Consider the following 15,163-nt stretch of genomic DNA (forward strand, 5'->3'; position numbering starts at 1 on the left):
GAGCGTAACAAATACCATATTATTTGAGCACGATAATCCAGCTTTCAGTGAAATCACATTACACTCCGTTTACATGCATTAAGTCTTAGCCAGCGTTGCATATATTAAGTCTTATAAACACAGCATTAAATTAAGGACCATGCTGTTTAAGATGCCCGCGTGTGGCCGGTTTACTTGTTTGCAATTTAATCGGCCCAGGGGCCAGACGCATGTTTTTTCCGTTTTTTAAGCATGACTATGTGAAAGTGCTGACACTTTATGTTATGGGACTGGGTAATGTCTCTTATATAGCCCATGGGAGTTGGCCCTGATTCAAATAACCCTTCTAAAAGTGGTCAAATATGGGCTAACAAGTCACAATATCTGTCTGATCAACCATGGAATGGCTTATTCTAAACAACTTTTTAGTTGGTCTTCATTTTTCTTTTTTATTGCTTTTAAATGATTTGCTTTCTTCTTCTAAATCTTTTCCAGCTCTGTAAGCCTAAATGTATTGTTATTGCTACTTTTTATTACTCATGTTTCTATTTAGACTCACTCCTATTCATATTCCAGTCTCTTATGCAAATCAATGCATGGTTGCTAGGTTAATTTGGATCCTATCAACCCAATCGCTGAAATTGCAAACTGGAGAGTTGCGGAATAAAAAGCTAAATAACTAAAAAAAACACAAATAATAAAAAATGAAAACCAATTGCAAATTGTCTCAGAATATCACTCTCTACATCATACTAAGGGGGTTATTTACTAAACTCCGAATGCAAAAATCACGAAAAAAAATTCAGAATTTATTAAACCCAGAGGATGGGAAAAGTCAGAATCAGAAAATCTGGCATCTCAGACCTGTCGATGTTGCAATTAGTCAATGGGAGAAGTCCGATTTTTTTGGGGGTTTTGGCAACACCCCCCGAAGTTTTCGGGCAAAATTTTGAGTTTTCAAGTGAAAAATCCTAAAAAAATTGTGAAAATCAGATTAAAAAATCGCGAAAATCCTGCAAACAGAATTTTTGGGAAAGTGTATTAATAAATAAGCCCAAAAAACCCGTGCAGATTTGGTCTGATTTTTTTTCAGAAAATATTGAGATAAATTCGGACTTTGATAAATAACCCCCTAAAAGTTCATTCAAAGGTGAAATTAATCAGATATTTGATCTTAAACAGGTCACCCAGAAATTATAGCTGCTGATTGGTTGTTATCAGTTACTACTTTAATATATATATCTTCTTTTAAAAGACATGCATATAGCAAATATGACAACCCACTGTTCTATTCAATGAAAACAAGTTACTGTAGCTTTTTGAACATTAAATTGTTTCTAACATTACATAAATCTTTTCTATTATAAATAAACAGCTCTCATTTTGATGATAGTCCTTTAATTGGAATGTCATTTTTGCAATATTTTATTAAGGCGGTAATGGCATGCTAATTGTGATTTCTGCCAGTGACTGAAGCCATCAGATTTGTCTGTTGCTTCCAATATATAATAATTGCATGAGTATCTGTAGTGAAAAACTGAAGTCTCTTGTGTGCTCTCCATTTCTTATACTCACTACCGAATGTCTTAAAAACCACAAGCCTGTTGATCTTTGTACTTTTAAGACTTCTTTGAATGTCAGCAAAGAGCCTGTTTCAAGTTCCATTTCTGTTGTGGTTTCTTTTGTTGAATGAGGAACATGGAAGTGTTTGGAACGTATACATTTTATTGAGCTCTCTAACTATTCATGGATTTCAAAACCTGGGATTTCAGTATTTAAAATTTTTTTTTAACTATTCGAAATGCCGCCCCCTGCCGCCCGTCATGCTTACATTAATAGCCGATGGGGGGGTCCAGTGCAGGCCGCATTGATAGCGCAGAGAGCGCTCTCTGCACTAGAAAAGCTGAATTTCCGGTTTAGAAAACGGAAATTCGGCTCTTTAAGTTACTAGGAGCGACTTTTTGCCGCCCCTGGTAACGTCTGTGGAGCTGCTGCCTGAAACGCCCCTGACTATGGGGTTAATTTAGAATTATTTAGTAACTGCAGCAATGGTGTGATATCACATGTTGCAATTTTATATTCTTAACTTGATGCGGTCCAATATTTATGTTGGCTTTTCCCATTAGGCTAAATGATAGCTAAACCCCAACCGCTTCTATATTTATTCACATTCTCAAAAGCTAATGTAGTGGTTTGTCAGGTCTGTTCAGTGAAGTTCTCAGTACCCTTCAGACCCTTAAAGGAACATAATAATGGTGTAACAATCTCGTTATCAAAAACTTGCGTAGTGATGAGTACACTCAGTTGCACAGGATAACTCTGTGGTCACCAACGCCCTTTTGGGGCCCCAAGCTTTCTGCTGCGGAAAACCAACAAGGAAGTGCAGATTTTTAGCAAATAGTCCATAAACGAGGTACCAGCAAGGATTTAGAATAGACGTTGTTAAATAGGCGAAGAATCAAGGGCAATTAATAATGAATGGAGGGCACACCAAAACTTTCAAAGATTACCGAGAGGTGCAGAAACAAATGTTACCCCTACTGAAGGTAACCAATATCTATAATTAATCTACTTGTTCGCACACTCTTGCGAACAAGTAGATTAATTGAAGAATCAAGGGCAGGCAGAAGTAAAAAAACAAAAACAAATTATCAGATAGAAAATACGCTTGAGTAGGAACAGTAAACTGAAGCCTAGCTTGGGCACTCACAAAATGGAATACTGTAGCTTTAAAGCTAATTTGGCTCCAAATTCGAATCCAACGCCTAATTCATGATGTCACGACGCTTTGCGCGAAAGAAGACGTGGAAGTGCGCGCCTGCGCACATACTCTTCAGACGAGACTTCCCGGGAGGTAAGAGAACACCGAACTCTCCCAGCGCGTCTTACAAATGCCTTCTTTTGTATGTTTTTCTCTTGTCTGCATGGTTTCCTCTGGCGACGCCTATTTCCCAACAAAAAATGATGAGAAGGAAAAGGAAAAAAGGTAAATAGCTCACCAAGTTGATTGTGTGGTCCAGGTGCACCAGCCCCAGACCCCCATCTTTAGGGAGCGGAAAACTGATATACAGAGCAAAGAGATAGGGCTATCCGGCACTCAGAATGATCCACAGGGCCAAAAGTAAAAGTTAAAAAGAGTCTTTATTAATCATAATTAAAAGTATAAATGCATCTCCATAGGTCCTACACATTTCTTACCTACATGGTACTTAGTCATGGACTCCTATTTCCCCCCACATTCCAAAAAAAACATAAAGGCAGGTTAATTGGCTCCTATTAAAATTACCCATAGTATATTTGTGGGACAGGGACTGATGTGAATAATGTTTAATCTCTATCAATAATGAATAATAACAGTATACTTAGCAAGACTAGCAAACAAACTGAGGCTGTATTATGCTTCATGTGCTTATATATTGGTGCAAATAGCATCCATCCTGACTTTTCTGATGAATGATGCTCAAGCCTGCCTACCGATGCTCAGAAATCCTGGAGATACCTTCACTTTGGACCTGTCAGTAGCTCAAGGGTTCCCACACTGGCTTGCATCAATAAGCACTCCAGACTTGCACTCAAAATAGATGCAAATGTAATTTTGAATGCATGCTCCAGGAGTGATGCAGCCATTACTCTGGAAATGCTAGGTGCAGCTTGCAACTGATATACATCAAAACTGAAGCACCGTTGCAACCGTTTTGATGCAATAGATGCAACGGTACCCTTGGACAAATGGCAATGGAATTGTGTGTAAAAAACCTGGCATCTAAATTGCATTTTGCACACTGCAAAGTGTAAATCACCCATGCCTCTGAGGAGTTTTTGGTCATGGTTCCCATCAATCTAATTCGCACCCCAATGTAATAAGCCCCCTTCCATTCAATTGAACTATGCCTCCTCTGCATTAAGCCCTGAGCAGTATGCATAATATTTGGTTAAGCAGTATGAAAGTACATGCCTTACCTGATCACTGCAAGTTTGCTTCAGTTACATCAACTCTTATGTCAGATATTCATTAGACAAAGCTTATATTTATGGATGGGTTTCCTTGCCAGTGTTTTTGAAGCTGTTGACAGTAATTAACTATACATTTGTACCAATATCTATATTTCTTCTTTGCATCTTTTTGATGATATTTTTCCAGCATTTTTCTCCTTCACTCACCTCACACGTTGAAGTGATTTGGGTCAGGCTCTCTAAGCAGACTAATATGATTAACACTCGGTCTTTCTGTGTCATAAATACAATCAGCACAAATGCCAAATGCACAGAAAGAAGCACGAGGGCGACTCACTCCCTACTGATCCGACTACCGAAATTTTTATGAAGAAATCAGACTGCAGACATGAGATTAAATGAGGAATTAACAAACGCTTCCTGTTTCTCCTTAGCATTCACAGCACATTGGTTATTGTGTGCCGCTAGAACAGGCTGCCCTCTAAAATGTAAATAAGCAGCTGAAATAGAAGCAATATTAATTAATCAGCTTTTATATTACAAATCCTCATGCACAATGGTTTCTGACAAGGGGCATGTGGATGTACTTGTATCCACGTGTGTCCCTGTATCATTTTAAGGCAAGTTCCCATTCAAATTCAGTGTTCTTCTTTCACAGTCTTAACCATATTTATATATAGGGGTTTCATTTACATCATTTTTCTATGAATGACCATATGTGTACCCAGTTTGGCTTTGTGGATACGAAGCAAAACTGGTTCACAATCGCAGTCATTTTGCATACCCCACAGTTGGTATCATTTATAAAGGTAGGTGTGATGGTATTGGTGACTCTGCAGCGTTCAGATATATTTGTTTAATCCCCCTTTGGATCCAGTGACAGACAAGGGAAGCATTGTTCTACATTTTACCCACAACTGGGGGTCAACCCTTAAGGTGGCCATACACGGAGAGATCCGCTCATTTGGCGATGTCGCCAAACGAGCGGATCTCTCTCCGATATGCCCACCTTGAGGTGGCCAATAATCGGGCTGATCCGATCGTGGGCCCTAGGGCCCAAAGATCGGATCCTAACGCATGGGGAACGGGCGGTCAGATCGCGGGACCGCATCAACGAACAGATGCAGCCGTGATCCGACGGGATTTTTTGTCCCATCCGATCGAGATCTGGCCGACTTTCTGCCAGATCTCGACCGGGGAAGCTCGTCGGGGGGCCCCATACACGGGCCAATAAGCTGTCAACTTGGTCTGTCGACAGCTTTTATCGGCCCGTGTATGGCCACCTTTAGGTGTAGTGAATGGATCACAACAGAGAGGTTGAGCTTTAAGCAGTTTTGGGTTGGCTGATGACCTCCCATATATAGCAGTGGAAAAACATTAGTAGACAAAACCTAATAAAATCCCAAATACTCACAGAAGCATAATTTGCATTGTAAAATGTTAGTGCACTTACCCTGAGATTAGAATTTACAGTATATGATATTGTGAAGTTTGTTATTGTGAGTGAAAATCATATTTGTCTGAATATTTCATTGACATAACAAGGTAACAAAAGTTATGATACAGTTAACAATGATAAATCATACAAACAATTATGGAATTTGGCAAAATCCTAAAATCAAAATGTAAATCGAGTATAACCTTACTTATATAATATACCAGGGCTTTAGTTACATTATATTATACAGAATATTCCACGCTCAAGGGTTCAACCTTGAAATAACCTTGAGAATCTCTGAGAGTGTTAGTATGGGGGTTTGAGCCTATTTTATGCAGAGCTGTTAGATTTCAATTTCCTGCTGTTAGAAATGAGAGCTTTCTCTCTGAGATTAGTGCGTTCTGCTGATAATTGCCACAAACAAAGGTCAGAAACCAGCAGGTTTCTGGAATAAATAAAGCAGTGGAAAAAATGTCTCTGTTCTTTACTCACTTGAGAAATGTTGGTTTTATGGAGAACACATTAAATCTTCACTTTCTGACTTTCTACAATCAATGCATTAAGTAAATGCACACAATGCTCTTGAAATTGACATGCAAAAGAAATGCGACCGCAGATGAGTGCCTCTTGTTCCAGCCAAACAGCCTTTTCATTGCTTCTTTAATACCCACTTTACTCATTGCCCTTCTTTTATATTTCAAATTGACTTATCCCTGTCAGATGTAATTTAAATTTCATGCATCTGTTCTAGCTAAATGGGCGCTCTGATCACGGTGAAGCCTTATCGATATGGTCCAGGTGCTTTTGGATAAAGTCTGAAAGGGCTGAATGTACTGAATTAATTTGCTCAATTTGCCTGGGAACGGCAGTAGTCATGGAATGTCAGATTGGTGGCCTTACAGCTGAGAACTGGAGCTTGAGAAGCTATAGAACTGTAAGTCGGACATGATAGAGCACTTCAGTTTAGTAGTGCCATACATACAAGCTGCCACTTTATTTTACTTGGTTTTATTTTTAATTATTATGCCCTTTTAAAAGTGTGTTTTTAAAAGCTACTATGACTATATATTAAGAATGCCCTGATTCCATAACTTTTCGATCAGGCGAAATTCCGACTCCTCCACAAATGATATATCTGAATGCCGAACAAAAGCTGATTGCAAAACGAAATCACCTTGCAAAAAATGACTTGTCCAAAGCTTTAAGGGCAGGGGCAAACAAAGCTACTGGGGGAGAATCGCTTCTTCTTTGGGCGATTTGTCTCCCCCAACTGCCTCCCCGCCGGCTAGAATCTAAATTGGCGGTAGGATGGCATTCGGAGCACTTTGTTTTCCGAAGTTGCCACTGCATACTAGCAAAGAACAACTACTGTTGGTGGTCCTTGTAAACCAGCGCATTTTACCAAAGGGCTGTTTTATTTTCAATGCCTCTAATCTACATGCAGAGAGTAGATAGCTCGAGCTTAGTAACATGTTGTTTGATGACATTTACTGGAGGCAAAGCCTACTTACTCGCAAATCAAAATGGTCTGTGTTGTGTAAACACTGTAAATTTATATTAGCAAGTGTGTGGTTTTCATCACGACACAAAGAAAACAAAAGTATTTCTCAGAAATATTTCCCCGTTGTAGCTTCTGGTGCTGTTAGCCTTGAGTGAGTCATATTGTTGAATTTGATTAAAAAGTCACTTTACTGTGGAAAGGGAAAAACATGACTGAATGTTTCAGCGGTGTAACTGGTCCTGTGCTGGTTCATATTAAAATAACTACTGCCTTTCCATATATCATTATTTGGCCCTGCATATATATAATATATATATCATTATTTGCCATACAACCTGCCATGGTCAGGAGGAAACGTCAGGCGACTTCAAGTGCATTGGCGCAGGCGTTTTCTCATTATAGCAGGGGGAAGGCAGTTCGGGGAGATTGTCGTCCCGCAGAAGAGGCGATTAGTCGCCAGGTGACTAAATCTCCATGAATCTGCCAGTGTGCCCCTGCCCTAAAGGTGTCAAACCCTGTCTTAAAACCACACTCTTAAATTAAGGTCCCCCCTGTAGTTGCCTTTTTATTGGCTCGGTGATACACAGTATCAGTAGATAAGGAACTCAGATACAGAAGATTTTTGACTGTATATATCCAACACCCAGCTCATTAATTGCTGTAGAACAAAAAAAGGACATAGATTGGGAATGTGTAAAAGATTTGTCTTTATCTAGAAACAGATTCACTGCTCTGATGAATTTATTCAAATGTAATGGTATGCAAAGGAAGTGATAAGCCATATAACAGTGGAAGTTGGTTATAAATAGACAAGCGCATACCTGCAGGGAGGCTATTAAAATGTATGAGCACCTCATCATTGTTCAGGAGGCAAGGCTATATGTATCACTCTTTGGAAAGAAATTGTGCTTGTCCTTTATGCACCATGTCCTCTTTCAGTGGCACACACATGTTTCCATTGATACATACATGAATGCAGGACCCTCCCAAAAAATCTCTCCTCCGCATAGACATCAGATTTTCAAGATGGGCACACTCATGTTCATCTCCAAAATGTAACATTTTTGGCTGTCACAATAAAATCTCTAAGTGTGAAGTAAGCCTAAATAAATTGTAAATATGTTCCACACAAAGGAGTTGCTCAGGCAAGCCCCATGTTAGACTCCAGTGGAAATAACTGGAGCAAGAATGATGTATTTATTGGCTAGCTATAAGGTGCAAGCTTTCAAGGTCCCTTGTTCTTGCTGCTGTTGCCTTGTTTGTGTCATGTTAACTTCTCACTGATTCAGTTTCGGTGTTTGTTGCTCTTGTGGGCTATAAAGATTTTTCCTCATTATTTGAAGCAGTGGTGCTAATGACCGATTAATCAAGCTGACACCTAGGTCATAGCCATAACTGCAGCCCCTGCACATAATGGCACTAACAGTAGATTGGAATTTTGGGCTCTGCTCAGTTATGTTTCTGCTTTGTGTAAACATGTGTCTTTTATATATGGCAATGAATTAACTGGTGTATTAAAAAAACCTCGTAAGAGTTTTTTAAAAAATGTAAAAGTAATATACATTCCTGAAGATGTCACTGAAGACCCATGCTTGACTGTGTCCTGGTGTCTGTATTGTGAGAAAACTGTTTCTTAAAAGGAAACATGTACATTCAGCATTCAACTATAATATGGTGTGTATTTTGTTTTAATTGCGAAAAAACAAATTAAAGTTATGTTAAAATTTTAATTTTGGACTACTATCTTGAGTTCACTTTTAACTGTGGACTATCTTCTTTAATGTTATGATGGTTTGGACAATTTATGTGTGTGGGCACATATGTCACCTTGTGGTGGCAGTTTTGACAGGCAATCTTCAATCCTTTTTAATGGCAGCCCTTTGGATGGCCAAGTCGTCCAATTTCTCTTCATTTGGCTCTTTTGGGTCGGTCAGTAGGATGCCTTGCCAGTTGTCAAGTGTATGGCCACCTCTAGGCTCATCATATCCAGCAGTATCAAAATCTCTGTCCCAAACCCTGAAAATTAATTTCAGGAATATTGACGAAGAAGTCTGCCAAACTGTCCCTTAAGCACCCAAGCCAACCCAAAGCCAGATGAGATATAGTTTCCCTCCTTTGATTAGAAAACACAGATATGTTTTGTCCCACGGACTCTGGCAAACTTAGAAATTAACAAATTAAGTGTAAAGTACACAAAAAACAAATATGAAATTGATAAATTAAGTGTAAAGTACCCAAAACCCAAACATTGAAGCTACACCAATCTACGATGTGTTCATATAAAAGTTCCCAGATATTGCCTGGAGTTGTTTAACAATGCATGCAGTATCTACTTTTGTTTAAGCTATTGTCATGTATTATCAGTCAGTTTATGTTCAGATCGGCTCAGTGCAGTGTGCTTCAGTAGGCTTATTGATAGAAAATCTGATGTCAACACTGTACACTTTCCTGACCTTCTTAAAGTCTTTAGTTCTCCTGGAACTTTTACCGACATGTTTGTTTAAAGTTGTATTGAAGGCAGCAGCACAAGGGTTTTTTTGATTACCACAGTAGTCTAATGAAGAAACAAAAATATGAATAACACTCATTTGCAGCTGCTTGTATAGTACAGTCTACAATCAATAGGTCCGTGTTCCATTGTCAATAGGTTTAGTTTTGCTTAATCAGTATTTCTCAGCCAGTGTTGATCTTTGTCCATTTCAGTGAAATAGGATTTAGTCTTTGGCACCAGTAGATACCGCTGTGTCACTTCCAGCCCCAGAGTCACTGCCAATGATTGCCAAGCAGGAGCATATGCATTGGGACAGAAACACTAGTTGGACTCCAGCGTGCATGCTTCTAGTTGCCAATAATTTATTTGCCAGTGATGTGTTTGTAATCCTACTCTTGTTTTAAGAAGCATGGTTAGCTGCACTAGGGGGCAGGGGGCTTGCAAGTAAAAATGATGGGGGGTTTGTTCCCTTTTTCCCTTTAAATTCACCTGATTTCATTCACATTTTCTCAGTCATCGTTTTCACCTGTTTTGTAGGAAGTTCTTTAATGTAAATGTTAGCAGCTTCCATCATCATTCTATTTTCAAACACCTTTACGCCTTTCGACTTGATGTGTTTTCGTAAACAGTTGCAGAGTACTTAAATCATAACAAGCTTTCCCTTACCAGCTATTGGACTATAAAAAACGTAATGTACACCAATAAGGCTTTTAATTGATGTTTTAGTATTTATTTTCATTAGACGTATAATAGAGTGTTTTAAAGGAAAAGGAAAGCTACGGAGGCAGTTTATTGCCAATAGATTAGCTGCAATACTGCAAGCTAGAATGCTATATTTATTCTGTAGAATGTTCTACCATACCTGAGTAAACAGCTCTAGAAGCTCTCTGTTTGTTTAGGATAGCAGCTGCCATATTAACTTGGTGTGACATCACTTCCTGTCCGAGTCTCTCCCTGCTCGCTTATAGCTCTGGCCTCAGATTACAGCAGGGAGGGGGAGAGGAGCAAACTGAGCATGCTCACGCCCTAGCCCTTGAGGTTTAAGCTGAAAACAGGAAGTCTGATACAGAAGCCCATGAGTACACAATAGAAGGAAAGAAATGGAGTGTTTCTTTTGACAGAGGACTCAGAACAGCATTACTTTGAAGGTTTACTGGTGTATTTATATAGACCTTATAGATAAGGCTTACTTACTTTTAGCCTTTCCTTCTCCTTTAAGTAATGTAATAATAGAGCTGTTTCTCTGATATATCACAAAAGGCAATTCTATTTGTTCTTCAAAATCTTACTGGCTTAGATGTTAGCAATAATATTGCAGGGTGGCACCGTACCTACAGAGATGACTTTGTGGAAGGCAACAGGTGTTTGCGAGGTCACAAATAGCCTTATTGTACTTATTGTTTGGCAATATTTCTATTAAAAAAAGCGATCATCCATTTCTTTTTGTGGCGTGTCTCTACATGCAGTACTTGAATATGTGATCGTTTTACTCAAATGAACTGAATTTACATTAAACACAGCTTTATCTAGTTTATTCTACACAACGCTATTAGTAAAACTGAATTAAAATTGTATCTAATTCAACTTAACATCATCTTGTATTCAGTGAATGGCACTAGAACTACAGCTGTGAATTACAGTATCCCTAAACAACAAATATGTGCTTTTATTTTGCTTGCTATTACATTTCTAAAAATATACAATATTCTTTGCAAATGTGCAAATTACAATAATCTGCATTATTTTCTTTCAGCTGCAAGGATCCATAAAGAGAAAGCTGGAAGATGGCAGTTCCCCTGGGTCATCTAGCATGAATGATATTATTTTTTCAAGTGACAACAAGAGACTCTGCCTTGATGATGTAACACTTTCTATGGGCCAAAACACCAGCTCTGGCATATCTTGCTCTGAATTACAGCACTCTCCTTTCACAACCAATCAAAATTCTGCTACTATGGGGGTGAGTGGTCATTCGGTAGTTATGGAGAGTAACCATATGAATGGTAGAAATATGGCATCCCCCTATTCTGTGCCACAGAGTAATGAAATAAACCAGAAAGCATCTTTTGAAGAAAAGACCAGCAATTTACAATCTGTGGACCAAGAGCTGCAAGACCTTCTTGAAGAACTGACCAAAATGCCTGATCCATCTCCAAATGATTTGGATCTCGAGAAGATATTGGGAAGTAAGGCTGAGGAACCTATTGTTATAAGCCATTCTCAGCCTAGTTTGAATACACCACCTAAACTTTCTCCTCAAACAACCTCTCACTTGGACAACCCTATCTCTAACAAGGATTTCCCAGCAGGATGCAATCCTGTTAGTGCTGGTTCTCCCCAAATTAGACCTTCATCTGCTGGAACAAATTTTCCTGTTCCTTCTGCAAATAAGCAAGTACAGTCACCCATACCATCTGCTCAGAATAAGCCTCAGGCACAATCTGGGTTACCTGTAGCAATGTCTAATATGCCTGGAACCAACTGGCATGCACAACAGCTGAAACAACTGGCTGCAAATAAGCAAGGTACTTCTGCCAAACAGCAAGTGCAGACATCAAGCTGGCCAACAATTTCACCTGCAGGTCTTTCCCCAACTTACAGGCCAGGGTCCTCCCCACAGCAGCCTTTTAGCCCACAAAATGTTATGGTATCTGGTATGACCACCAGTGGTTTACAAGGAAATAATATGCAAGGTTCACAGAGCTCACTCTTGTCAAGCATGACTTCCACCAGCAATGCAACCAGCAGACCTTCACCTCCCTATGTATCAGAAAAGATTTCAAGTCCAGCTCTTAACCAGCAGCCCTTTAGTCCACAAGCCCCTTTGTTGACTAACAGGAGTTCAAGTAACATTCCAGCAAATGCCATCAAAAGCCCTCAGAACAACATTGTGGGAAATATGACGCCTTCCAATGCAGGGCCATCTCCACCATATCAGTCTGAAAAACTTTCAAGCCCGGCACTACATCAACAGCCATTTAGCCCCCAGAATGCACTGATGTCTAATATTCCTCCTTCCAGCAGCCAACCAAGTATGCAGAGTTCACTTTATAAGGCAATGTCCACAAACCAGTCAAAAAACCTTAACATGATCATGCAACAGTCTTCTAATGGCCTGCAACCTGGCATCGTCAATGAAACGCCAGTTGCACATGATCAGTTTTCTTTCAATAACACCAAACCCCTGTCTCATTTTGCACCTGATTCTACTGGACAGAAAATGAATGTGTCTCCTGGTCCTGGATCTCTAATTCATTATCTCCAACAGCATCAAACTCCATCTGTACAGCAGCCTCAACAGCAGGTCAGCAACAGCCAGTTTCTCCAGCAGCAGATACGACAGTTAATGCAGCCAACACGCATGCAGAGACAAATGCAGCCAAGCAGCTTACCCTCCCAAGCCAGACAGGTGAGTGCCCTGTTTTTCCAGTTGTGATAGCCAGGTTAAAATGTCTAGCACCTTTCCTATGACTGTACATACATCACATCTTTCTGGCGTCCTCAGTATTTTAAAGCCTGTTACAGATTTAGGTCATAAAAGAAGATTGCTCAGAACAGAAAGATGACACACTATATTTCCATATGCGGTCTGCAGGTCTTATGTCTGCACCCCAGAGCTAGACCTTATTGTGCACAAGTTGGGCATATAATATATCAAATATTAATGTTATAGTCTTTTTGGAATGGGTGGGTAATTGTTTTTGATGAAATGATAGACAGGGCAGGGACCAGTGAGAAAAAGAAAAACATATATTAAACTGACGTGATAATTAGGACCTACTTATTTATATGTATAATTAGGACCCACTAATGTATATGTCTATTGACTGTGACATATGGAGGTACTGAACTGTGTGCATGGAATATTTCTGTTTTGTGTCTATTGCTTCATCTAGAACCGTGATCTCCAACCTTTTCCATGAAATGCAAGAACACATTCTACTAAAATCATAAACTCATTCAAGGAGGTCAATGATGCTTTTAGGCAGGGTAGGGGCATAGACATCTCTTTGGGGCATTCATCAGGCCTGTGGTTCTGCACTTGGTCGGCTTGCTGAATATAATTTTGCTTATAAATAACATTAAAATAAATTTTTAATGTTAGTGGAGTGGGGACATTTTACCAATGTGTGGTCTACTAGTGATGGTATAGCATCAGGGTCAACAACATCAAGTGCTACACTGCCATGGAAACTGTAACTTCATTGGGTTCCCATAAAGGACAACAAAATTGCATTTATATTAACATCACATTTCCGTAGTAATGAAATTGAAATTGAAATAATGTAGAGGGAAGGATGATCTTAAGATCATAGATGTGGACAGTGCTTCTCCATTTTGGGCACACCTGATTTAAATATTTATATCAAAATCCCTTCTCTGTTTTGTTTCCCCTTAGCCAGCACTGTTCAACTTAAATGTTGAGATGCCAGTTATTGGAGATACCACATATGCATACACCTTGAGAAGACTAAAGTCTTTAAAAATTGACAGCCCTGCTCTAAGCTAGGTATATACAGATATTTGAGTGACACTGATATTTTTTATTCTTAAAACCAAGTACAGGTATGGGACCTGTTATGCATAATGCTCGGGACCTGGGGTTTTCCGGATACGGGATCTTTCTGTAATTTGTATCTTCATACCTTAAGGGTCACGGCACATGTGAGATAACTTTGGAAAATGAATCGGTTGTGAGTGCCGGAAAGGCAGGGGAGGCAGTTCAGGGAGATTAGTCACCCCAAAGAAAAGGATATTTGTCCCCGGGGCGACTAATCTCCCCAAATCTGCCTGTGTGCCCTGAACCTAAGTCTACTTGAAAATCATGTAAACATTAAATAAACCCAATTGTAAACCCAATATGGATTCATTATATCTTAGTTTGGATCAAGTACAAGGTACTGTTTTAGTATTATAGAGAAAAAAACAAATCCTTTAGAAAAATTTGGATTATTTGATTATAATGGAGTCTATGGGAAACGGGCTTTCTGTAATTCGGAGCATTTTGGATAACAGGTTTCCGGATAACTATGTTTAAATAGTCTTTAGTTTATTGATTTTATTTCTGTGACCAAATATCTTCTTGGTCACATGTTGTGCTCTCCTCATTAAAAATGTGTAGCATATGTGTGTGTGTGTATATCTCTAAGTAGAATAAAAGGAGGTGCACCTTTTGTACTGAAAAGGAATGTGGACTGCTGCCAATTGGAATAGGAACACAAAGACATGAAATTTGATCCTCCCAACCAAACTCAAAGCAGGAGGAATGGCGCAGCTGTTGTGACATAAAACCATAAGCACAGGCTTTTAGGTGCTCTATCTTAATGCAAAAGATAGCTCAGACACATTTACCATCGGTGTCCCTTATCAGTCATATACTGACACCCTAAATGTCAGTGATTTAACATTCTGCATTGTAATATTATTAGCAACTATATGTGTCCTCGGTTAAGCAAGCAAGTAGCTAACAGGTTCTAATAGTCAACATTATAATAGGCAAGAATTGTGTGCCTAAAAATACAAAAAAACAGAAGATTTTAGGCCATGTTTCTTATCCAGTTAATCATGCTCAACTATGCTTAGACCTGACACTGAACTGCTCAATATTTTGGCCAGCCTTGGAGTCTGAGAGTATGATTATTAGTTTCTCTGTCTATGGAGGCAGAATTATTATTATTTTTTTTTCTTTGGAATTTGAACCTTTTTGTTAGATTTGAAAACACTGACGGGCCTTACAAGACAAGTTTAAGGTTGCTTTGTGTTTGGAGTACCAACATTCTACATACACAGGCAAAGACCG

The 15,163-nt window shown here is 39.2% G+C and overlaps 1 protein-coding gene across 1 annotated transcript in view; it reads left to right on the forward strand.

The window, feature by feature from the left end:
- Positions 1-15,163, forward strand: part of mamld1.L (mastermind like domain containing 1 L homeolog) — a 133,112-nt gene that overhangs the window by 62,573 nt on the left and 55,376 nt on the right. The window contains 1 exon segment of the mRNA NM_001092523.1: positions 11,117-12,772. Within this exon segment, the coding sequence (NP_001085992.1) occupies positions 11,117-12,772 (1,656 nt within the window).

Source organism: Xenopus laevis, chromosome 8L, assembly GCF_017654675.1.
Source record: "Xenopus laevis strain J_2021 chromosome 8L, Xenopus_laevis_v10.1, whole genome shotgun sequence".
Classification (NCBI taxonomy): Eukaryota; Metazoa; Chordata; class Amphibia; order Anura; family Pipidae; genus Xenopus; species Xenopus laevis.